Source organism: Tribolium castaneum, chromosome 7, assembly GCF_031307605.1.
Source record: "Tribolium castaneum strain GA2 chromosome 7, icTriCast1.1, whole genome shotgun sequence".
NCBI classification, from domain to species: Eukaryota; Metazoa; Arthropoda; class Insecta; order Coleoptera; family Tenebrionidae; genus Tribolium; species Tribolium castaneum.
In genome coordinates this window covers 3,462,271-3,485,757 of record NC_087400.1, presented here as the reverse complement: position 1 = coordinate 3,485,757, position 23,487 = coordinate 3,462,271, and the positions used below count along the sequence as shown (strand labels likewise).

Here is a 23,487-nt window from a genome sequence, read left to right as displayed (position 1 = left end):
GACTCCACCTGGACTAAACCACCCAACAATCGCGTTTTTTGCCAATAATTGGGCGAAATTACTTAATCTAAGTGTTTTGCATTGATTTTGCATTAGATTTGTGTCTTGGTGGCGTTTGAATTGCCCAAATCCTTCACCGTTTGGTGGCGTTAAGTTGGCATCGCCTCTAGTGTCAAGTAAGGGGGCTCCAAGATGTCGTACATCGTAAGCCCTGATGTAGTGAAATATGCGTGCACTTGTGGCCTCCTCAAGCCCATTTCGTGCCTTTACTTCTGCCGGTATTGTTGCGAGCTTCGGTGCGGCTTTTGCGTGTGCCACGAGGTCGATTCCCACTTTTGTGGAAAATGCTGCGAGAATCTGCCCTCGTCCGAAGCCCGGCTCAAGAAGAACAGGTGTGGCAACTGCTACATCTGCCCCTGTTGCCAGCAGGAGCTCTCCACTAGGATTGGCTCGAAGGGGCCCTCCAATCCGGAGGACCCCAAGTCCACTCCCAAGAAAATGTACTACTTGTCCTGTCTGTACTGTCGCTGGAGCTCCCGTGATGTGGGCATTCCGGACCAGGGGGCTGCCACCGGCGGCTGGCCCGAGCGCGAGAATGTGCACGCGAATCGCCTCCAGGAGGTGATTGAGGGCTATAAGGCCTTCATTACGGCACAGAGGCAGCAAAAGGAACGGGAGAAGAAGAAGCAAAGGGGGAAGTTTATTAGCTACACGGTTGGTATTCCGGGCGAAATTAAAAAAAAAATTTTTCTTAACCGATTAAATTTTTTAATGGTATTTTACACAAAAAATATCTGTGCAGGACCGTACTGGGGTGACGGCCGCCGCCCTGCGCAAGCGCATCGGGCTGCCGGCCGAAGTTCCAAACACGTACTACCGGAACCGGCCGAAGCCGCCCGAAGTGGCCATCGCGCGTGAGGAAGTTGAGGACTTCCCCGAAGATCTCCTCACCAAAGCCTTAAACTTGATGGAAATCACAACAATCGATCAACGCCTACTCCAACCCGACTTGCAGCCAACGACCGTCGATAAATTATTCCCAATTCATAAGCAGCTGTCGATCAAGCGATCGCTGAGGTGTCGCTCGTGCGAACACAACGTCAGCAAACCCGAATATAACCCCAACAGTGTCAAGTTTAAAATCCAGTTATTTGCATAGTATGTCAAAAAAATTTTTTTTTTTTGAAAAATTGACAAAAATTTGTAGTTATCACATTCCGGAGGTGCGAATTGTCACAGTTGAACCTCTACGTGCCGGAAAAACGGCCGAATTGATTTTGAAATTTACAAATCCGACGCAACACCAAACTGTGATTACGTTCCTCCCATTGGATCTGACAGATAAGGGAGGGGATGGCGATCGGGAAGTGGTGGGGGAAACGCAATCTTTGAACCTACCAGAGGTGGGTTTATAAGTTATGCAAGTTATGTTGGTACAAGTGGTTTTTTTTTAGAAACAGCCCCCTTCATTGGGGGGCCAACCTTCCAGTCTTTTAAGTTTATCTTCCCGTCAGCCGTCAATCACGATCAAGCCACGCCCCATTCGCCAAGCGACCAATTGCAGCATCGCTATACCGGGCAGTAAGGTTATACTGCCGCCGCGAGATGACGCTGCTGAGTATGACGATTCCGGGGAAACACATAATATTCAAGATGATACCAAGTAAGCTCATTTCAACAACAAAAACTATAAAGGAAGAATTTTAAAGAAGCAAAAAACAGTTTCTTTCCGGGTGTTTTATAATTTTTAGAAGCTGTCAAATGAGCAAATGAGCATTATGCAGACAAAAAATTATAAAAAACATTACTTTTCATTTTTTGGTAATTTTTTAAATAAACGGTTTAAAAAATATTTTTTGAAAATATATAAAAACATATTAAAATATACTTTTAACAGACTCGCCCTGTGTGTGTTTGGTTTTTGTTAGGGGATTTTGTGTTGCAGGCTTGTAGTTTGGAGAAAATCGAACAAGGCCTTCGTCAAGTTGGCTGTGACTCCTGATGATGGTCTTGAATTGAATACCGAAATCGTGGCCGGTTTTACAATGCAACATATTTACACAAATACGATTGCGACAACTGTGGAGAACAAGGAACCCGATAGACACGACCACAATGTTAGGGTTTTTCTGAGTTTGGGGAATTTGGTCGGGTCTGAATGAATCTTGTACTGGTCCCACTATTATAAGTTATAAAATAATGTTTTGTATTATTCACTCAATTAATGAATTGTATTATTGCTTCAGTAACAAACAATAAAGTTATGCTTTTTCATGGAAGGGTAAAAAATAAAATCCCAAATGGCTTAGATGTTATATTTTGGATGTGGTCAACATTACTTATAAAAAACCTCAAACTTGAGTAAATTACAACCTACGGCCACGCCGTCCGCCCTTCCTGCGCGTGGAGTCGCTCGGAATGGGGGTGACATCCTCAATCCTCCCAATTTTCATATTCGACCGGGCTAAGGCCCTCAACGCGCTCTGCGCCCCCGGGCCGGGTGTCTTGGTCTTGTTGCCCCCCGTGGCCCTCAATTTAATATGCAATGCTGTGATCCCCAACGACTTGCACTTCTCAGCGACGTCCTAAAACACCCCCTCACTGACCTATCCTCACCTTCCACCCCCTTACCTGCGCAGCCAACATAGCAGCATAGGGCGAAGCCTCGTCCCTGTCGGCCTTCACCTTCATGCCCCCGGTCACCCTGGAGATGGTCTCACGGCCCGACAGATCGGTAACGTGCACGAAAGTGTCGTTGAAACTGGCGAAAATGTGCGCCACGCCGAAGACGATCTCACCCTCGCGCACCTGGGGGCCCAGTGACACCTGGACTTCCTCCTTCTGGACTTTGCCTTTTCTTGGTGCCATTATTTAGCCTGGAATTTGGAAAATTTTAGGTTAGGGTTGGATTGTCACGACAGGGATTTCCATCAACATCGGGGCAAGTGGCCGATTTTTTACCGGTTTTGGGAGATAGGGGCGCTTGTAGGGGTTCAAGCTACGACTCTAGCACGGTATTTTGTGCCAAAATTGCCAATTTTGCGAATAAAACGCAAAATACGGTCACTTACTTTGTGTTAGCAACGGTGGTAACACTATAGAGGGCGCTCGTAACGTGTGAAAGCGTCCATTTTTTTTCCAACCGTGGTGCCAACCGTTTACCGAACAACACAAAATGTTGCTGGATGAGCCGCCCCCAGGGGGCTGAAACAAGGGGGTGGAGTTACGAAAAGTGTACGGATCTGTTCTAAATTATCCAAAATAAAAAAGTTTTTATACTGGAGGGTTGCCTGGTAACTGTATCGGTAATACAGAGCGCTGCCAGCGTGACGTCACCCAGTATGCTCACTGTACTTTAATTTTTTTTATAAATTTTATAAATAATCAAATTTTTTAATTAAGTAAGGTTTATTGTAAGAAATTTATATCGAATTTCTACTGGAAATAATCACACACACAGAAAAACAACTTAACGAGACATAAACTTTTGATTTTTTTTTGCTTAAAATTTTAATTGTTAATGAACTTACCGTCACAAAACTAAAAAAAATATTTTTTAATTCACTACCAAAGTTCTATGGACTTTTTTATGCCTTTTAAACCCTTGTTAAAAGTACAATAAAAGTCAACAGGTTTGATTTTTTAATCTTTAATATTGGATCATACTGTATATGTACCGTAATATTTTAGAAAAATGCAGCGTAATCTAAAAAAAGGAAAGAATCAATAATATCTTTATGTTTGAACAAGTATGACGGTTTAAATGAGCATACTTGATGACGTGATTCGCGCGCTTTGCGTCTATTGGCTCAGCATTTTCCAAGCCAACTTCCTTGACCAAGAAAACCAAAAATTGCGCCCTCTATCTCCCATTTCCGTAGTTTAGTCTTTTGGCACTGGGTGAGGGGGCGCCTCCGTCGACAGCTGGTGCATCCTCTGTGTGAGAGTTGTCGGTTTGTGCAGCAGAGTAGAGAGGCCAGGGGCCAGTGGACAAATCAGCCATATTTGTTGTTGTCTTTGATGGGGGAGGTCGCTCGCCCCCAGCTCAGCTGCTGTTGTTGTTGTTGTTGTGTTCAGTGGCAGTGATGTTTTAGTTGTTTGTTGTGGACGCAGTCTTGTGCTTCGAGCTGGCGGCGGCCGGTGGTGGCGGCGGCGGCGGCGGAGGTGGCGGCGGCGATGTCGCGGCCGCGATGCTCGAGTGGGAGGAAGGGGACAGGTTCAGTTTTGAGGATTCGGACAGGTTTGAGGAGGACTCCCTGTGCAGCTGGAGCTCCGAACCGGAGAGTCTTTGCAACAACTGGCGGGGGTGGAAGAAGCCCTCCACGGGGGCGGGCACCTTCTGGGGCAGTGCCAGGCGGAGCAATGACGGTAAGACAGGCGAAAGCCCCCTTGAAAGTGCGCGCTTCTTTGTTCTTTGTTGGATGCTGAGGCGGCTTTGTCTCACGACTGCCAACAAAGCGACGACAATAAAACCAAAATTATATACAGAGTGGCTCGATTTATTTTCGTTTTGAGGTTAATTGCGGCAAAGTTGACTGTCATTCAGCATTATTTTGGGCTTTTTTTGGTTTGGTGCAGGTGTTATTGTTTTTTTGCGAAGTGACACTTGATATTTTGTGACATGTATTAAGAAACATCCGGTATACATTTTTGTTTGGTTTAGAAAATTGTTGCTACAAATAACGTCACTGGTTATGTTTTTTGACATTTGCAGTTATCACTATGTGTTTTTTATTTTTATATTGATTTTTATTTACATGTACTACTACCAAAACAACTAAAATTATATATAGGGTGGCTCAATTATTTATGCGCAGTTTGGGTTTAAACACTAGAAAGTAGTTTGTCATTAAAATAATTATTTTCTTTGTTAAAAAACACCATGTAAGAAAATTTAGAATATAAAAAATACAAAATAAATAAATAAAATAGATTTGAAAAGGCAAAAAACTTAAACTAACAAAAAAAGGTAAAATGGTTTTCTCTTTGAGCTCCAAACATAAGAATACAAATACGAAATAAACACAAAAAAGAACAATAGAAAGAAGCAATAATTAGAGAAATTAAAATAACTTAAAAATGTAGAAAGAAGTTGAATCACAAGAATTTTTATAACAATAAGAGTACATAATAAAAAAAACGGTACAAAATAAATATAAAATGGAATAAAGATCTCAAAAGACATAAGTAAATAAAATTAGAGAGAATATAAATAATTTTCTTTTTGATCTCCAAACTAAAGAAAAAATAGAATAAAAAAAAACAAAAAAAATTAAAAAAAAACAAATTAGAGAGAGTAAAACATACTGAAAGAGCATATAGGTTACAAAAAATACACGTGACGTCACTAGTCGTAGTATACGTCATATATTACGTTTTTTTTGACATTATTCTCAGCCACCTATTTTTTATTAAGTTTGTTTTTTTTCGAAGTAATTATATACAGGGTGCTTCAATTATTTTGCGCCATTTTGCGTTTAAATACCGGAAAGTTGATTGTCATTAAAATCATTTTGATTTTCTTTTGTTTAAGTGCGTTGCAACTAGATCAAGTGAGAGTCTCTATGTTCTGTTCCAGTTATCACAATTAAAATACAGTTGGCTGGGATAAAAATTGATTCGTTATTGTTTTCGAAAAATTATTAGACAGAAGCCATGGTTTTTGTCACGGCCAACTTGACCAACAATAATCGGAGAAAGTTAGGGTTTTATTGTACAGGGTTGGAATTTTTGTCATGGCCAACTAGGCAATAATGGTGAAAGTTGGGCTTAAACAGGGTTGTACTTAGTTTTTTTTGTTATGGTGTTGGTGTTTGACATTAAAAAATATTTTTTTCTCTAAAAAAAATAATCAAAAATAGAAATTGTTGAGATTTTTTTGTTTTGTCATTGCTAACTAAAATTAATTTTTATCTTTTGTATTATTTTTAAGTGTTTGCTTTTTTTTTGTTTTCATAGCCAACTAAAATCGGACACTATTATATGTTATATACCGTTTTCATGGCCAACTTGATGAAACCAGGGGGTGCAAAATCGTAATTTCTCGAGCGTATTACGGTCCTGTGCATAATTGCTCCATTGTCCGACTTCCCACAATTAGTCGACCAAGAAATTTCATAATAGCGTATGTAATGAACTCATTATTGCGGTACATTTTCACTAAAAACAACAACAATATCGACAAAATCATTAATACATAATTTATTTCGAATAATAAAAATTTTCGCTTGTCGTTATCGATCGTTGTTAGAATTATTTACCTGTTTTGAAAATTAGGTAAAGAAGAAACAAGTGAATCACTTTCGGGAAATGGCGTAATTGGGTCACAAGTCAGCATAAAAAAATCAAGACACTTGTTTTGATTTATAATTCGATTGTTTATTTAATATTGTGTTAATTAAGAATGAATTTTGTCGAGTCGTTAAATCCAAACGGTTCAAATCGATCCGATGAAACAGTTGGCCATGAGTCGAGAGAGTTTGTAAGGAAAAGAGAAAGAGAGAAGCTAATGATAGTAATAATGAGTTTGTGCTTCAGTTCGTCGACCTTAAAAATTACAGATTTGTGTTTGATGCGATTATGTTTGAAAAAAATAAATAGAATACAAAGTGAAGAAAAAAAAAAGAACAAACAAGACACAAATACATTCCAAAAAGTAGAATATACTTACAGGATTTTTTATTTCGAAGTTCTGTTTTGTTGAAAAAATATAGATTAAGAAAAAAGAAGTATAAAAAAATAAAAAAGAAATATAAAAAAATAAAAAAAATTAAAAAAAAAATAATAAAAAAGAGAAAAAAATAAAAAAGAAATATAAAAAAATATAAAACAAATTTTAAAATGAAATGCAAATAATAAAAAATAGATTGAAAGAAAATATAGACCACGGAAAATTCAAAATAACTTCTAAAGTGTAATTCAGGCCTGAAAAGACAAAAAACTGGAAGAAAAAGAAAAAATGACCAAATAAATGTGAGAAGTAAAGGAGAAAATAAAAATATATGAAAAATTTTTTTTGTGTTTTATTTTCCGCTTTTTTTTTGTCTAAAACCCACCCACTGAGCCAAACCATCTGTCCCTTTGAAAAAAATTCGTCGAATTTTCTCGACTTTTGAATCTCTCTCCAACAACGAACGAACGAACCGTTTCTGCTCTCATCTCTCTCTCCGAGTCGTTCCGAAGAACGTTACTCGACCACAAAAAACATACACAGACAACAGCTGATGTATGGAAGTCAACAATCTGGAGGTCGTCCAATCACCTAAAAACAGGTAGATGGCGAGAGAAAACGGAGCTAGACGAACGAAGTCTGTCTTCATTTAAATCTCGGCCTTGAATTATGATAAGAAACGTGATAACGTTTATGTAATATCACTTGTGATAAGATTACGAAAGGAATAAAAATAATGTGGGTACCAGCACCCTTCGAAATAAGGGTAGCGTGTGAGGTTGGTTATTTTTGGGTCCACACAGTGGCGTAGAAAAATAATTTATTGTGAAAATACAAAAAATGTTATTTAATTGGCGCAGTCAGTAGGTTTTGAACTATCTTTGGCGACTAGGCTGGAAGGCAAATAAATAAATAAATTTCGTCTTATTATGAATATTGAATGAGTTATTGGCTTAGAAAGTCAACAAAACAATTTACTTCAACTAGATATTTCTGAAAATACGTAAAACTACAAAAAAGGAAGGAAAAATATTTAATTGGCGCAGTCAGTAGGTTTTGAATTTTTTTTTTTTTAATAATAAATAACAGCGGGGACTAGGCTGGAAGACAAATAAATAAATAAATTTCGTCTTATTACGAATCTTGAATGAGTTTTTGGCTTAGAAAGTCAACAAAACAATTTACTTCAACTAGATATTTCTGAAAATACGTAAAACTACAAAAAAGAAAGGAAAAATATTTAATTGGCACAGTCAGTAGGTGTTGAATTATTTTTTTGTTTTTTTTTTTAATAAAAAATAACAGTGTGGACTAGGCTGGAAGACAAATAAATAAATAAATTTCGTCTTATTATGAATCTTGAATGAGTTATTGGCTTAGAAAGTCAACAAAACAATTTACTTTAACTAGATATTTTTGAAAATACGTAAAACTACAAAAAACGAACGAAAAATATTTAATTGGCGCAGTCAGTAGGTTTTGAATTTTTTTTTTTTAATAATAAATAACAGCGGGGACTAGGCTGGAAGACAAATAAATAAATAAATTTCGTCTTATTACGAATCTTGAATGAGTTTTTGGCTTAGAAAGTCAACAAAACAATTTACTTCAACTAGATATTTCTGAAAATACGTAAAACTACAAAAAAGGAAGGAAAAATATTTAATTGGCACAGTCAGTAGGTGTTGAATTATTTTTTTGTTTTTTTTTAATAAAAAATTACAGTGTGGACTAGGCTGGAAGACAAATAAATAAATAAATTTCGTCTTATTATGAATCTTGAATGAGTTATTGGCTTAGAAAGTCAACAAAACAATTTACTTTAACTAGATATTTTTGAAAATACGTAAAACTACAAAAAACGAACGAAAAATATTTAATTGGCGCAGTCAGTAGGTTTTGAATTATTTTTTTTTAAATAAAAAATAACAGCGGGGACTAGGCTGGAAGACAAATAAATAAATAAATTTCGTCTTATTACGAATCTTGAATGAGTTTTTGGCTTAGAAAGTCAACAAAACAATTTACTTCAACTAGATATTTCTGAAAATACGTAAAACTACAAAAAAGGAAGGAAAAATATTTAATTGGCACAGTCAGTAGGTGTTGAATTATTTTTTTGTTTTTTTTAAATAAAAAATAAGTGTGGACTAGGCTGGAAGGCAAATAAATAAATAAATTTCGACTTATTATGAATCTTGAATGAGTTATTGGCTTAGAAAGTCAACAAAACAATTTACTTTAACTAGATATTTTTGAAAATACGTAAAACTACAAAAAACGAACGAAAAATATTTAATTGGCACAGTCAGTAGGTTTTAAATTATCTTTTTTTTTTTAATAAAAAATAACAGCGGGGACTAGGCTGGAAGACAAATAAATAAATAAATTTCGTCTTATTACGAATCTTGAATGTGTTTTTGGCTTAGAAAGTCAACAAAACAATTTACTTTAACTAGATATTTCTGAAAATACGTAAAACTACAAAAAACGAAGGAAAAATATTTAATTGGCACAGTCAATAGGTTTTGAATTATCTTTTTGTTTTTTTTTTTAATAAAAAATAACAGCGGGGACTAGGTTGGAAGACAAATAAATAAATAAATTTCGTCTTATTATGAATCTTGAACGAGTTATTGGCTTAGAAAGTCAACAAAACAATTTGCTTTAACTAGATATTTCTGAAAATACGTAAAACTACAAAAAACGAAGGAAAAATATTTAATTGGCACAGTCAGTAGGTTTTGAATTATCTTTTTGTTTTTTTTTAATAAAAAATAACAGTGGGGACTAGACTGGAAGGCAAATAAATAAATAAATTTCGTCTTGTTATGAATATTGAATGAGTTATTGGCTTAGAAAGTCAACAAAACAATTTACTTTAACTAGATATTTCTGAAAATACGTAAAACTACAAAAAACGAAGGAAAAATATTTAATTGGCACAGTCAGTAGGTTTTGAATTATCTTTTTGTTTTTTTTTTAATAAAAAATAACAGTGGGGACTAGACTGGAAGGCAAATAAATAAATAAATTTCGTCTTGTTATGAATATTGAATGAGTTATTGGCTTAGAAAGTCAACAAAACAATTTACTTTAACTAGATATTTCTGAAAATACGCAAAACTATAAAGATCGAGTGAAAAAAACATTGAATTGGCGCAGTCGGTAGGTTTCGAATTATGGTTTTTGTTTGGTTTTGCTTCAATTCCAAGCAAAAAATGAACAAATCCCGTCTCTTGGAGGATTGTTACGCCTCTGATTTGGTCACGTGTCGTCGTGGGGGCAGTGTGTTTACGAGAGTACGTTCAGGGTCGCGGTCGGGCAGACGAGCCCCCAGGCCTAGGCCGAGGGTAACGTACCCGACAATAACAGACGAGGTTCAATCGCCCAACGAACGAACGATTCTCAAAGTCATCGGCGAGACGCTTTGCCAACTAAAGGAATTATTCAAACGCTTTGAAAATCACAAGGAAATTTCTAGTCATAATTTTCCCAAATTTCGATTTTAAACAAGAAAATTGAAATGTGAAGACTTGGTACCGATTTTTTGGCCTAATTGCTTCAAAAAGTTTAATAAATTTGTGGAAGCACAACGAGAAATACGAATGAAGAGCATTTAATTTAATTGGCGCAGTCAGTAGGTTTTGTGTTTTGAATTATTGTAATGAAAAATACAATAAAAACCATTTTACTTTAATAAGATTTTACTGAAAATACGCAAAACGAAAAAAATTAATGAAAAATAATTAATTGGCGCAGTCAGTAGGTTTTGTAGTTTCTGAATAAAAAAAATCGAAATCTTACAAAAAAAGTTCAATGTGTTAGCCATCTTGGCCACCAGATGGTACACGGTCCATAAATAACCGTTAAAGATAATAGCACCAGAAAGGAGCAATTAGATGGGTGCGCCTCAGGGGTCCATTTTAGGTCCCATTCTGTTGTTTTTTTTTCACGTCAATGTTTGTGACACACAAAGAAGAAGAGTGAAAGGATTCGTAATCATAATTCTTGTCAAAGGAAATAAAACTTTCACAAGTTTATCACGAATTAAAACGAAATCGTCGGATTTTCCCTATTTTTTTCTCATTTTTAATAAGCAACTTTCGTGCTAATTTTACGTAATTAAGGCAATTATCGTATCGGTACAAGGGAAATTACTCAGGTGATATGATAAGGCAAGGAAATCATTTTGCTTTGATTTGAGATTTTAACATAACCTTTGATAACAAAAAAATATTGTTTTTTTTCCTAAACATTTTTTGGTTTAATTTGGGTTTTCTGTGTTTCTCTCTTTTTTATTCTATTTTTTTGAAGAAGTATCTTATGGAGAATAATTTCCTAATTAAATAAAAAATAAAAAAATATTTTCATTTTTTTTAATTAAGGAACATAATTAGGGTTCTTAAAGAATTATCTTGAACTTTCAAATTATTTTATTATTGTCATGACCTGACCTAACCCGAACAACAACAAAAAATATATACTTTTTTTTAATTTTATTTTTTTGAAGAAGTATCTTATGAAGAATAATTTTCTATTTAAATTAAAAATAAAAAACATTTTTTTTTAATTAAGGAACATAATTAAGGTTCTTAAAGAATTATCTTGATTTTTCAAATTATTTTATTATTGACATGACCTGACCTGACCCGAACAACAACAAATAATATATACTTTTTTTTAATTTTATTTTTTTGAAGAAGTATCTTATGAAGAATAATTTCTTATTTAAATTACAAATAAAAAATATTTTGTTTTTTTTTAATTAAGGAGCATAATTAGGGTCTTTAAAGAATTATCTTGGACTTCCAAATTATTTTATTATTGACTTGACCTGACCTGACCTGAACAACAAAAAAATATATACTTTTTTCTTAAAAATTTATAGTTTTTTTTATTTAATTTTCTTACAGAAGTATCTTATGAAGAATAAGTTGCTAATTAAATAAAAAATAAAAAAAATATTTTGATTTTTTTTAATTAAGGAAATAATTAGCGTTCTTAAAGAATTATCTTGAACTTCCAAATTATTTTATTATTGACATGACCTGACCTGACCTGAACAACAACAAAAAATATATATTTTTTTCTTAAAATGTTATAGTTTTTTTTAAGAAGTAACTTATACAGAGTAATTTCCTAATTAAATTAAAAATAAAAAAATATTTTGATTTTTTCAAATTAAGGAACATAATTATTGACATGACCTGACCTGACCTGAACAACAACAAAACATATACTTTTTTCTTAAAAATTTATGGGTTTTCTGTGTTTCTTTTTTATTGTTTATAGTTTTTTTAATTTTTTAAATCATGAATTGCTTTTAAAAATGTTTTTTTCTTTGTAGAAAGTCAGCCTGTTCCTTCGCTAACCGAACTGGCAGCAAAATGCGTCGCATCTCACATTCCCTTCGAGCTTGTCGAGCACGTTTATCCTCCCGTTCCCGAACAACTCCAGCTCCGGATAGCATTTTGGAGTTTTCCCGACAATGAAGAGGACATCCGTTTGTATTCGTGTTTGGCGAACGGAGCAGCCGATGAATTCACACGAGGTGAACACCTCGTCAGGAACAATATGGTCAAAGACCCACTACAAATTGGTGAGTAGACAGCGTCCAGAGAGGAGGAAAAATCCAGTCATTACCACCGGAAAGAAGCAACGACTGTTGAAATGCAATTATTGTGTAATTTAGTTGACAGTAGAGCACGAACAATGGAACACCACGTCACTGTACACAGCTTTAATATTAATTATTTAGGTTTATAAAGCGGCAACAAGGGGCAAATTGTAATTACGACAAGCGGAAGAACGAATGTGCTGCTGGTTGGTCGCTGGTATCGATTTTCGAAATGAAATATTCAAAACATAATTGAAACAGCAAATCGTGCTTTTACACAGAAACAAAATGCTAACGTAGGGAAAATTTATGTTTGAAATTTTTTTTTTCAAAATTTTTGACTACGTAGTTTGGAGCACTGGCGAAGTGAGTGCTGCAAACGTTCTAACAATTCTCTTTCTCCTGCTAAAGTAGGGAAAATTTATGTGTGACAATTTTTTTTCCAAAATTTTTGACTACGTAGTTTGGAGCACTGGTGAAGTGAGTGCTGCAAACGTTCTAACAATTCTCTTTCTTCCAACCTAGGTTTCCACCTGCTAAAGTAGGGAAAATTTATGTTTGACAATTTTTTTTCCAAAAATTTTTGACTACGTAGTTTGGGGCACTGGCGAAGTGAGTGCTGCAAACGTTCTAACAATTCTCTTTCTCCTGCTAAAGTAGGGAAAATTTATGTTTGACAATTTTTTTCCAAACATTTTTGACTACGTAGTTTGGAGCACTGGTGAAGTGAGTGCTGCAAACTTTCTAACAATTTTTTTTTTCAACCTAGGTTTCCACCTCTCCGCCAGCGTGCAGCAAAACTACCGCGGCACCCAATACGTGTCCGTCGCCGTAACCTTCGACCGTCGTCGCATCTCCTCGTGCAACTGCACTTGCGACTCGACCGCCTATTGGTGCTCCCACATCGTCGCCGTCTGCCTCACACGCATCCACTCCCCGCACTTGGTCACCCTCCGCGCCCCCGTCTCCGAGTCGCTGTCGCGCCTCCACCGCGAGCAACTCCAAAAATTCGCCCAATACCTCATCAGCGAACTCCCCCAGCAGATCCTCCCCACCGCCCAGCGCCTCCTCGACGAACTCCTCGGCTCGCAGCCCTCCGCCATCAACTCCGTCTGCGGCGCCCCGGACCCCACAGCCGGCGCCAGCGCCAACGACCAAACCTCCTGGTACCTCGACGAAAAGGCCCTCCATGACAACATCAAAAAAATCCTAATCAAGTTCTGCGTCCCGGCACCGATGGTCTTCAGCGATGTTAATTACCTGAGTACGGTCGCGCCCCCAGCTGCCGCCGAGTGGACGTCCCTCCTGCGGCCGTTGCGCGGCCGCGAACCGGAAGGCATGTGGAATTTGCTAAGTATCGTCCGGGAGATGTTTAAACGCAACGACCGCAATGCGGTCCCACTGTTGGAAATCATCACCGAGGAGTGCATGGCGTGTGAGCAAATCTTGATCTGGTGGTTCAACACCAAAGTAGCGCTCCTCTCGGGCAATTCGGGCTATGGGGGCGGCGGGGGCGGCAAACACAACAATGTCAACAGCAACACGCATGCCTCCCAGCACGCGTGCTCGTCCCTCTGCGACGAAGTCGTCGTACTTTGGCGCCTGGCGGCGCTAAACCCTGGCCTAGCCCCGCATGAACGCGACATGCTCCACTCGCAATTCACCACCTGGCACATGAAAATCCTGGAGAAGGTGTCCAAGTGTCGCACCTCCAGCCAAACCAACTCCAATAAGAGTAGCACCCTTAAAACCGACCTGGAGGTGTTCACCGGCTTCAAGCCGGCCATTGAAGCGTGTTACCTGGACTGGGACGACTACCCCATGCCTGGCATCACCTACACCCAGGACATCAACCCCATGTACCACTGTCCGTTCACTTGCTTCCGCCATGGCTCGGAGAACCGGGACGCCATCACCCAGGTCAACTCCAGCAAGGCGTTGCTCAACTGCCACCACCACCACCACCACTACCACCACCACCACTCCCGGGTCACCCGCTTCGACTTCGTCTCGGTGATGAGTCTCAACCCGGCCGAGTACCCACCTGGACGGCCACGTGACGGCAACCGCTCAAGCGTCAGCAGCGAGGGCTTCTGCGAGAACGACGACGAAGGCGCCGGCAGCGACTCCAGCGAAACGGCCAACAAGCCCCAATACTCCCGGCGGCCGAGCAAAGACGAGTCCAGCGTTTCCAGCAACTCGGACACACCAAGTGACGAATACAACGTCTATTTCTACAACCCGAAGGACATGGAGGGTTGCACCTCCAAGGAGGGCGATAAGGACGGCGACAAGACCGTCTTCACCAACGTGCGCAAGTGCGACGACCCCTGGGACGTGCTCTTCGCCCGTGCTGAAGGCCTCCACGCCCACGGCCACAGCAAGGAAGCCTGCATCCTGGGGGTGAAGCTGGCGGAGGAGCTGTTGGCGAACCCGCCGGACCTGATGATTGAAATACCACCGATCCCGAAACGCAAAGGGAAGAAGCAGCAAGTCAACCCGGCCTCGCACCAATTGAGCTGTTTGGCGTCTGGGACTTTGGCCAAATGCGCGTTTCTTTGCGCCGTCCTGGCCGAGAATACGGAACACTACCACCTGGCGTTCCGCGTGGGGATGTTCGGGCTGGAGATGGCGCGACCGCCGGCGTCCACCAAACCCCTGGAGGTGAAGTTGGCCAACCAGGAGTCCGACCTGGTAAACCTCCTGAAGAGGATTCCGCTTAACCACAAGGAGTTGCAAGTGTTACGCGAACGCGCCGAGCATTTGAAAGAGGGGACGATCAAGTCGCGTGGCGAAGCAATGCTGCCAACTATGTTGGCGAGCTTTATTTTCGATGCGTTGGTGATTCCCGGAGTTGTGGGCAGGGACAGGACCAAGATAGCGTCCTTGAGATTGCCCACGGACGAGCCGCTGGGGTTCGAGGCGGCTGTGGCGGCCTTGGGCATGAAGGCGAATGTGTCGGAGGCGGATCATCCGCTGCTGTGTGAGGGGACAAGGAGGCAGAAGGGGGATTTGGCGATCACGTTACTGACGTTTTATAAGGATGATTGTTGGAAGGTGGCGAGGATTATGGATCGGTTGTTGGATCGGGAGATACATCAGTTGTTGAAGTCGCCGTTGTTGAGTTCGTATTATTCGTCCAATCCGCCGGTGAAGAGTCAGTACAGGAGGGAGGAGTGTGAGAAGGTGATGACGACGACGTTGAGTACGTTTGTGCCGCCGACTGAGATGGTGCCGAGTGATATAAGTAAGTTTTTCTTAGGAATAAGTTGAATAATTTAGAGTATTGACCGTTATCTCAAAAACTAGTAGTCGTATGTGAAAACTAAAATTAGATTTGAATTTCTCTGACTATTTTACGTAAGAAAAGTAGGAAGTTAAGGTGTTGGGGCTAAATAATTCCATGGAAAAAATTCTTGAATAACCATTCCTCTAAGATTTTTACCTTCACTGCTGAATCTTGGGCGATATCTCAAAAACTAGCAGTCGTACCTGAGAACTAAAATCAGATTTGAATTTCTCAGACAATTTTACGCAAGAAAAGTAGAAAATTAAGGTGTGGTGGCTAAATAACTCGATGGAAAAAATTCTTGAATAAACCATACCTCTAAGATTTTTACTTTTACTGCTGAATATTGGGCGATACCTCAAAAACTAGCAGTCGTACCTGAAAACTAAAATCAGATTTGAATTTCTCAGACAATTTTACGTAAGAAAAATAGAAAATTAAGGTATCGTGGCTAAATAACTCGATGGAAAAAATTCTTGAATAAATCATTCCTCTATGATTTTTCTCTTTGCTGCTAAATATTGGGCGATATCTCAAAAACTAGTAGTCGTACCTGAAAACTAAAATCAGATTTGAATTTCTCAGACAATTTTACGTAAGAAAAATGGAAAATAAAGGTGTCGTGGCTAAATGACTCGATGGAAAAAATTCTTGAATAAACCAATTCTATAAGATTTTTACCTTCACTGCTGAATATTGGGCGATATCTCAAAAACTAGTAGTCGTATCTGAAAACTAAAATTAGATTTGGATTTGTCAGGCAATTTTACGTAGGAAAAGTAGAAAATTAAGGTGTCGTGGCTAAATGACTCGATGGAAAAAATTCTTGAATAAATAATTCCTCTATGATTTTTCCCATTGCTGCGAAATATTGGGCGATATCTGAAAAACTAGTAGTGGTACCTGAAAACTAAAATCAGATTTGAATTTCTCAGACAATTCTACGTAAGAAAAGTAGAAAATTAAGGTGTCGTGGCTAAATGACTCGATGGAAAAAATTCTTGAATAAACCATCCCTCTAAGATTTTTACCTTTGCTGCGAAATATTGGGCGATATCTGAAAAACTAGTAGTGGTACCTGAAAACTAAAATCAGATTTGGATTTCTCAGACAATTTTACGTAAGAAAAGTAGAAAATTAAGGTGTCGTTGTTAAATAACTCGATGGAAAAAATTCTTGAATAAACCATACCTCTAAGATTTTTACTTTTACTGCTGAATATTGGGCGATACCTCAAAAACTAGCAGTCGTACCTGAAAACTAAAATCAGATTTGAATTTCTCAGACAATTTTACGTAAGAAAAATAGAAAATTAAGGTATCGTGGCTAAATAACTCGATGGAAAAAATTCTTGAATAAATCATTCCTCTATGATTTTTCTCTTTGCTGCTAAATATTGGGCGATATCTCAAAAACTAGTAGTCGTACCTGAAAACTAAAATCAGATTTGAATTTCTCAGACAATTTTACGTAAGAAAAGTGGAAAATAAAGGTGTCGTGGCTAAATGACTCGATGGAAAAAATTCTTGAATAAACCAATTCTATAAGATTTTTACCTTCACTGCTGAATATTGGGCGATATCTCAAAAACTAGTAGTCGTATGTGAAAACTAAAATCAGATTTGAATTTCTCAGACAATTCTACGTAAGAAAAGTAGAAAATTAAGGTGTCGTGGCTAAATGACTCGATGGAAAAAATTCTTGAATAAACCATCCCTCTAAGATTTTTACCTTTGCTGCGAAATATTGGGCGATATCTGAAAAACTAGTAGTGGTACCTGAAAACTAAAATCAGATTTGGATTTCTCAGACAATTTTACGTAAGAAAAGTAGAAAATTAAGGTGTCGTTGTTAAATAACTCGATGGAAAAAATTCTTGAATAAACCATACCTCTAAGATTTTTACTTTTACTGCTGAATATTGGGCGATACCTCAAAAACTAGCAGTCGTACCTGAAAACTAAAATCAGATTTGAATTTCTCAGACAATTCTACGTAAGAAAAGTAGAAAATTAAGGTGTCGTGGCTAAATGACTCGATGGAAAAAATTCTTGAATAAACCATCCCTCTAAGATTTTTACCTTTGCTGCGAAATATTGGGCGATATCTGAAAAACTAGTAGTGGTACCTGAAAACTAAAATCAGATTTGAATTTCTCAGACAATTCTACGTAAGAAAAGTAGAAAATTAAGGTGTCGTGGCTAAATGACTCGATGGAAAAAATTCTTGAATAAACCATCCCTCTAAGATTTTTACCTTCGCTGCTGAATCTTGGGCGATATCTCAAAAACTAGCAGTCGTACCTGAGAACTAAAATTAGATTTGGATTTCTCAGACAATTTTACGTAAGAAAAGTAGAAAATTAAGGTGTCGTTGTTAAATAACTCGATGGAAGAAATTCTTGAATAAACCATTCTTCTAAGATTTTTACCTTTACTGCTGAATATTGGGCGATATCTTAAAAACTAGTAGCCATACCTGAAAACTAAAATTAGATTTGGATTTCTCAGACAATTTTACGTAAGAAAAGTAGAAAATTAAGGTGTCGTTGTTAAATAACTCGATGGAAAAAATTCTTGAATAAACCATTCCTCTAAGATTTTTACCTTTACTGCTGAATATTGGGCGATATCTCAAAAACTAGTAGTCGTACCTTTAAACTAAAATCAGATTTGATTTTCTCAGACAATTTTACGTAAGAAAAGTAGAAAATTAAGCTGTTGTGGCTAAATAACTCGATGGAAAAAATTCTGAAGTCCAAAAACCGGTTTTTCGAAATTTTTAATACTTATTTTTGGACCAACTGAGAAAGTAAAAATACCATCGTAAACTTTAAATTATTTGATGATTTAAATTATCTATCAAACGGTGAAAACCGGAACCCAATCGGACAAATAATTTCGGCTAGAGAGCAGTTTAAAGTCTCGATTTTTTTTTTTCGGAGGGCAGTCTGCTACAACAATCGCATATTTCCTTCCAGATTGTTGCAGCCGACCCCACAGCTCAACCAGTGCCGAAGTCGAGCAAGGTCTCGCCAACTTAAATCTAGCAACCGGTACCACCGTACCAACCCAAAGCACTAGCACGGTTCAAATAACCCGAACAAAAGAATCACGTTATAAGGGCAAACGTGCCTACCCTTCAATTCCCAACCAACCATCGGAAGCCGGCGCTCATTTCATGTTCGAATTGGCTAAAATCGTCCTAAATAAGGCTGGAGGTTCAAGTAGTACCTCCCTCTTCACCCAACCTTCCACCAGCCAAAACCACCACGGTCCGCATCGAGCCCTCCACATGTGCGCATTCCAAATAGGGTTATATGCGCTTGGACTTCACAACTGTGTAAGTCCAAATTGGTTAAGTCGCACGTATTCGTCACACGTGTCGTGGATAACCGGCCAAGCGATGGAAATCGGGGCGGCTGCGATTTCCTTCTTGATTGACACGTGGGAGGGGCATCTGACTCCACCCGAAGCCGCAAGTATCGCCGATAGGGCGTCACGTGGGTGTGACCCTAACATGGTAAGGGCGGCGGCAGAGTTAGCCCTTTCGTGTCTACCACACGCCCACGCCCTTAACCCCAATGAGATTCAAAGGGCGATCCTCCAATGCAAGGAACAAAGCGACGACATGCTCGAACACGCCTGCTTGACTGTGGAAACCGCAGCCAAAGGGGGCGGAGTTTACCCCGAAGTCTTGTTCCAAGTGGCTAAGTACTGGTACGAACTGTACATTCACCACACACCAGGCGGGGAACAAATGATGGAGAACGAACCAATCATGGACGCGCACGGCCCACTCGTCACACTCATCGAGCCGGAGATCCCGCCCACTAGCCCGGTCGTCGTGACAACGGCTCCGCCTCCGCCCTACCCCATTACGATACCGTACGCTGTGGGCCATTACAATTTCCTTCATTATGGGGGCCCTATACACCCCCCAGTGCCCCTCCACCAGCCCCCGCCCATGCCCATGTACCAGTTCCAGTACCCGCCTCCGCCAAATCAAGCCCCGCCCCAGTATCCCGTCAATCAGATGCAACCGATTCGGTATTATGGGAGTGTCCGACCGGTTTATGCCCCGCCTCCGGGGATGGTGCCACAGCAAGCCCCGCCTCCGAGACCGCCCAGACAGCCGCAACAGTTCAATCAGACGCAGTTGAGGTATTTGTTGACGGCCTATAGGGTGGGCATGTTGGCTATGGAGACGTTGGCAAGGCGGGTGCATGACGACCGCCCCCAGGCGAAGTATGCGAGGAATCCGCCCTATGGAGAGGATGTCAAGTGGTTGTTGAGGATTTCCAAACATTTAGGTACTTATATTTTACATGATTGTATCAAGTGATATATATTGTATTTTTTTAGGTACTCAGTACTTGCACCACTTTTGCGTTTGTGCTGTAAACTCGATTGTGAGTCCGTTTGTGCTTCATGATGTTGCAATTGAAGCGGCTCATTATTTGTCGAGGAATAATCCGACTATGGTTATGCAACATTTAAGGACGGCTTTGACGCCTTTAGTACAGAAATGTCAACAGATGTATATACAGTGTATGCATCAAAAGTTGTATCATTTGACGTCGGCCGATTATGAGGATTTTGTTAGTATTGTGTGTGCTGCAAGGGCGGCGTTTCAAATTACGCCCGATGGGAGTGCACAATTCAAGGAGTGGCTACAGTCGATCAGAAGGTGGGTTAAAATTTTTTTTTTTTGTTAGCCCCCCTTTTTTTTGCTATGTTACGCCACTGGAATTTAGTGTTAAAGTATGTTTTTGTGGCTTTTTCTTGTTGTTTTTTTTAATTACGTTTTGTGTGGCTTTAGGTTAGATGATTTTCTAAAAAGTCTGCATTTTTTGGTTATTTATTTATATTCGTAATCTATACTACGCCTATGGTGCTAATAGCTTGAGTAAAAATCACTTCTAAAGCAACGAACTGCTTGAGTTTATACAATTTTTTTGGTTCATTTAGCAATTTTGTCTCCAATTTTAATTTTTTACTACATGTTACGCCACTGGAATTCAACCATTAACGCGCAATTTTGGCGGATTCTTTGCCATTTTCTTGTTGTAATTTTTTAAAACTCGCCAAATAATAAAGTTTTGAAGGCCCCTTATCGAGTTTGTCGGAAAAAGAGCCGATTTATTGATGAAATTTCGCCGGAAGGCAGTGGCGTATCAAAGGGGTGAAAAATTCCGAATTTTTTTCCAGATCGAAATCGTGCAAAAAGGACCTCTGGACACAGATAAACACCGCCCTTCAGGCCAACAGCAAATGACAAAGGACCGATTTAGGTCCCCAAAGTAGTAGTAGTTATGTACGCGTCCAAGAAATAGACGAAGCGACGACAACGCCGCACTTGTGCACTTATCCCATCGTCAGCACAGGGCTTCCATCCGATCTAAGTAGGCTGTTTCATCATCCGACGGTTTGTACGTTAGACATTACACAACAACAACAACAACAACACGTCAACGAACAACAACAATTTGACATTTGGTCGGACATTAGTTGATCATCATCACGTGATCGATTTTTTTAAGTGAATATAAGCAATTTTTCAGTGTTCTGTCACTATTCTGAAGTGCTCAGGTTTCTTACCATCTTTGCCTTCATCAAAACTCTCTAGATAAAACAAAGTAATTACGTAATTTTATAATCTAGGCAATTGTTTTCGAAAATCATTCAGTTATTAAGTTAGTGTTTTAATTTTTTCCCTTTTAGTTTAAGTTTTTTTTTATTAATCAATCATTCAATAACACTAGTAGATAGTCAAGTGTTTTTTTTTTACATATATTATACAGGGTCGTCCAGCTCTGCTTCCGTCTTCTGTAGCTCAGTTATTGGTAAAGTTAAGCTAATAACTGAGCTACAGAAAAGGGGAGCTGGGCTGAACCACCTGTATATGAAAAAAATTGTGTTCAATTTCGAGTTGTACAGTTGGTGAGACGTCAAGTTGCGCATAAAATATGTTATCCAACTCAGGCAAAATGTATCATAGTGACTAAAACGAGTATTTTTGCAAAACTCTGATCGGTTTTCACGAATTGTTCAATTGTTTTTGTGTATATTATGATCTCAAAGCACGAATTCGTGCACAGTTCCTTCACAACGAACGCTTCATTCAGTTGGGAAAAAACTGTGCCTTTGAAATTAAACAGTCGAAATAATAATCAAAATTTCAGTCACGAACTGTGCACGAATCTGTCAAATTTCGTCTAGTTATTTGATTTTTTCGTAGTGGTAGGTACGTGTCAAATTTATTGAAATATGATAATCGTGGAAAAAATCTTGTATAAACCTCAGTAGCATCAATGTAACGTCATATTTCTTTAATTGAATTTCACAAGAGAGAAATAAGGGCTGATTTAAACTATTGTATAGCAAACAATGCCGATTGATGTAAAAAAAATTGTGTTATTTTAACCGTCTCTCAGCTACTAACACTTTTCGTTCCCCCTCCACATATCAGTGTTATCAGTGCCTGGATCAAGAGCTTATGTACATAATCATCTCATCACAGGCGGCGCAGCTCTTATTTTCATCACCGGCACTCGAAGAAAAAATTTGTATATAACTCAATGGTTGTCAAAAAATTTTTTTTTGATTTTTGTTGGTGCACAAATAGCGACTTCGATATAATATGATGATGTAACCGCATTAGTCTAAGTGTGACAGAAATTATATTGAGTGTAATTTAAATATTTTTACACAACTATTTATGTATAAAAACAAATGGTACACGTAGCTTATATAATCCGTGTCTTGGAATTATTTTCAATGTACAGTTGTAATGGCCGACTCGCTGTCATTTTCTTTGTGCAAGTGAGTTAATAAAATTTTAAATTTGCGATGGCTTGTTACTGGATATCTTGTACAACACTCGCCTTCGGCTCGTCAACCACCACCAACTATGTTTTTTTTTAAATTTAATTGGCCTTGCTATGAAAAAATATATTTTTTACTGTTACGACACTCGGCATCGTCTCGTTATTTTTCCAAAATGTCAATTTATTAAATTTTTTTTCGACATTCTGTACTTTTAGTTTTATTCAAATCACTCTGATTCGAAATGGCCCTGAAAATAATTGTTACGTGAGTCACGTGACAGCATTTTGACGTTGGAAGTTCATTGAATTGTCTCAAAATTGTTTAAAGGAATCAATAAGTGAAAATTATTTTTCATAGTAAATACAAATTTATCGAAAATTGCGAGATATAGCTTTTTTATATTAAAACACTCGGCTCCGCCTCTCACATTTTCTAAAATTTTTCCACGTTTCAGTGATACAAAAATTAATTTAATTAAATAAGTTCCGGCCATTTAAAAAATATTATAAAAAGATAGTTTTTTTACTATTAAACACTCGGTCCCGCCTCGTGCATTTCAAGCGGCAGAATTGGACAATTTCCGATGTTTTTTTCGCAACTTTTGCTCTCTTTTATCATTCAAATAACGTATGTGTGTTGAAGTGGCCCCCTTGGGGCCCCTGGGGCGCCTCAAGTTTATCATCTGTCGCGTGCCAATCACGTGCATCGTACAATTCCAACGAAATTGTTTCACTGGAGCACAAATAAAGCTGTTTGTTGCTATTTTCAATCGATCATTGCTCTTTTGATTTTTCGAATTTGTGTCTTCATTCTGGTGAAATCCAGTTCCAATTCGGAACGTTTTTATCACAAGGCCACACTTTATCGTCTCACGAGACGAAGATCGTGTCTTTTTTATCATTCACGTGTGCTATTTTTTTCAGTTATGTATATTTTATAAATAGAAGAGGGACCAAGACGGACCCTTGCGACTTATCAAGTTTGTTTTTTTTTTCGAAAAAGCGGAAAATCCTTGACCGATTTTGAACTGTTAGAAAAAAAAATGTGTATCTTTATTGTGGCACGTGTTTTGTTTGAG

At 38.4% G+C, this 23,487-nt stretch overlaps 3 protein-coding genes across 5 annotated transcripts; 2 read left to right on the top strand and 1 right to left on the bottom strand.

Annotated features, from left to right (window-relative positions):
- Positions 1-192: 192 nt before the first annotated feature.
- Positions 193-2,274, top strand: DCTN4-p62 (Dynactin 4, p62 subunit). 2 transcript variants are annotated; one of them, XM_015984354.2, is made up of 5 exons: positions 193-714; positions 803-1,158; positions 1,208-1,403; positions 1,461-1,663; positions 1,946-2,274. In XM_015984354.2, the coding sequence occupies exons 1-5, from the start codon at positions 193-195 to the stop codon at positions 2,160-2,162; spliced, it is 1,494 nt and encodes a 497-aa protein (XP_015839840.1). In that variant the 3' UTR covers positions 2,163-2,274. The 2 variants fall into 2 exon arrangements, with proteins under 2 accessions (XP_015839840.1, XP_970426.1); XM_965333.5 differs by having other exon boundaries at positions 1,455-1,663.
- A 27-nt stretch (positions 2,275-2,301) lies between these two features.
- On the bottom strand, positions 2,302-3,243 carry LOC659071 (small ribosomal subunit protein uS11A). 2 transcript variants are annotated; one of them, XM_965405.2, is made up of 3 exons: positions 3,072-3,243; positions 2,632-2,876; positions 2,302-2,585 (listed from the first exon to the last, which is right to left on the bottom strand). In XM_965405.2, the coding sequence occupies exons 2-3, from the start codon at positions 2,866-2,868 to the stop codon at positions 2,367-2,369; spliced, it is 456 nt and encodes a 151-aa protein (XP_970498.1). In that variant the 5' UTR covers positions 2,869-2,876; positions 3,072-3,243; the 3' UTR covers positions 2,302-2,366. The 2 variants fall into 2 exon arrangements, with proteins under 2 accessions (XP_970498.1, XP_008198777.1); XM_008200555.3 differs by having other exon boundaries at positions 2,962-3,084.
- A 600-nt stretch (positions 3,244-3,843) lies between these two features.
- Positions 3,844-22,428, top strand: Dora (Dorado). The gene is made up of 6 exons (XM_008200556.3): positions 3,844-4,368; positions 12,021-12,272; positions 13,060-15,537; positions 18,560-19,891; positions 19,944-20,268; positions 20,790-22,428. The coding sequence occupies exons 1-6, from the start codon at positions 4,191-4,193 to the stop codon at positions 20,854-20,856; spliced, it is 4,632 nt and encodes a 1,543-aa protein (XP_008198778.1). The 5' UTR covers positions 3,844-4,190; the 3' UTR covers positions 20,857-22,428.
- The last annotated feature ends 1,059 nt before the right edge of the window (positions 22,429-23,487 follow it).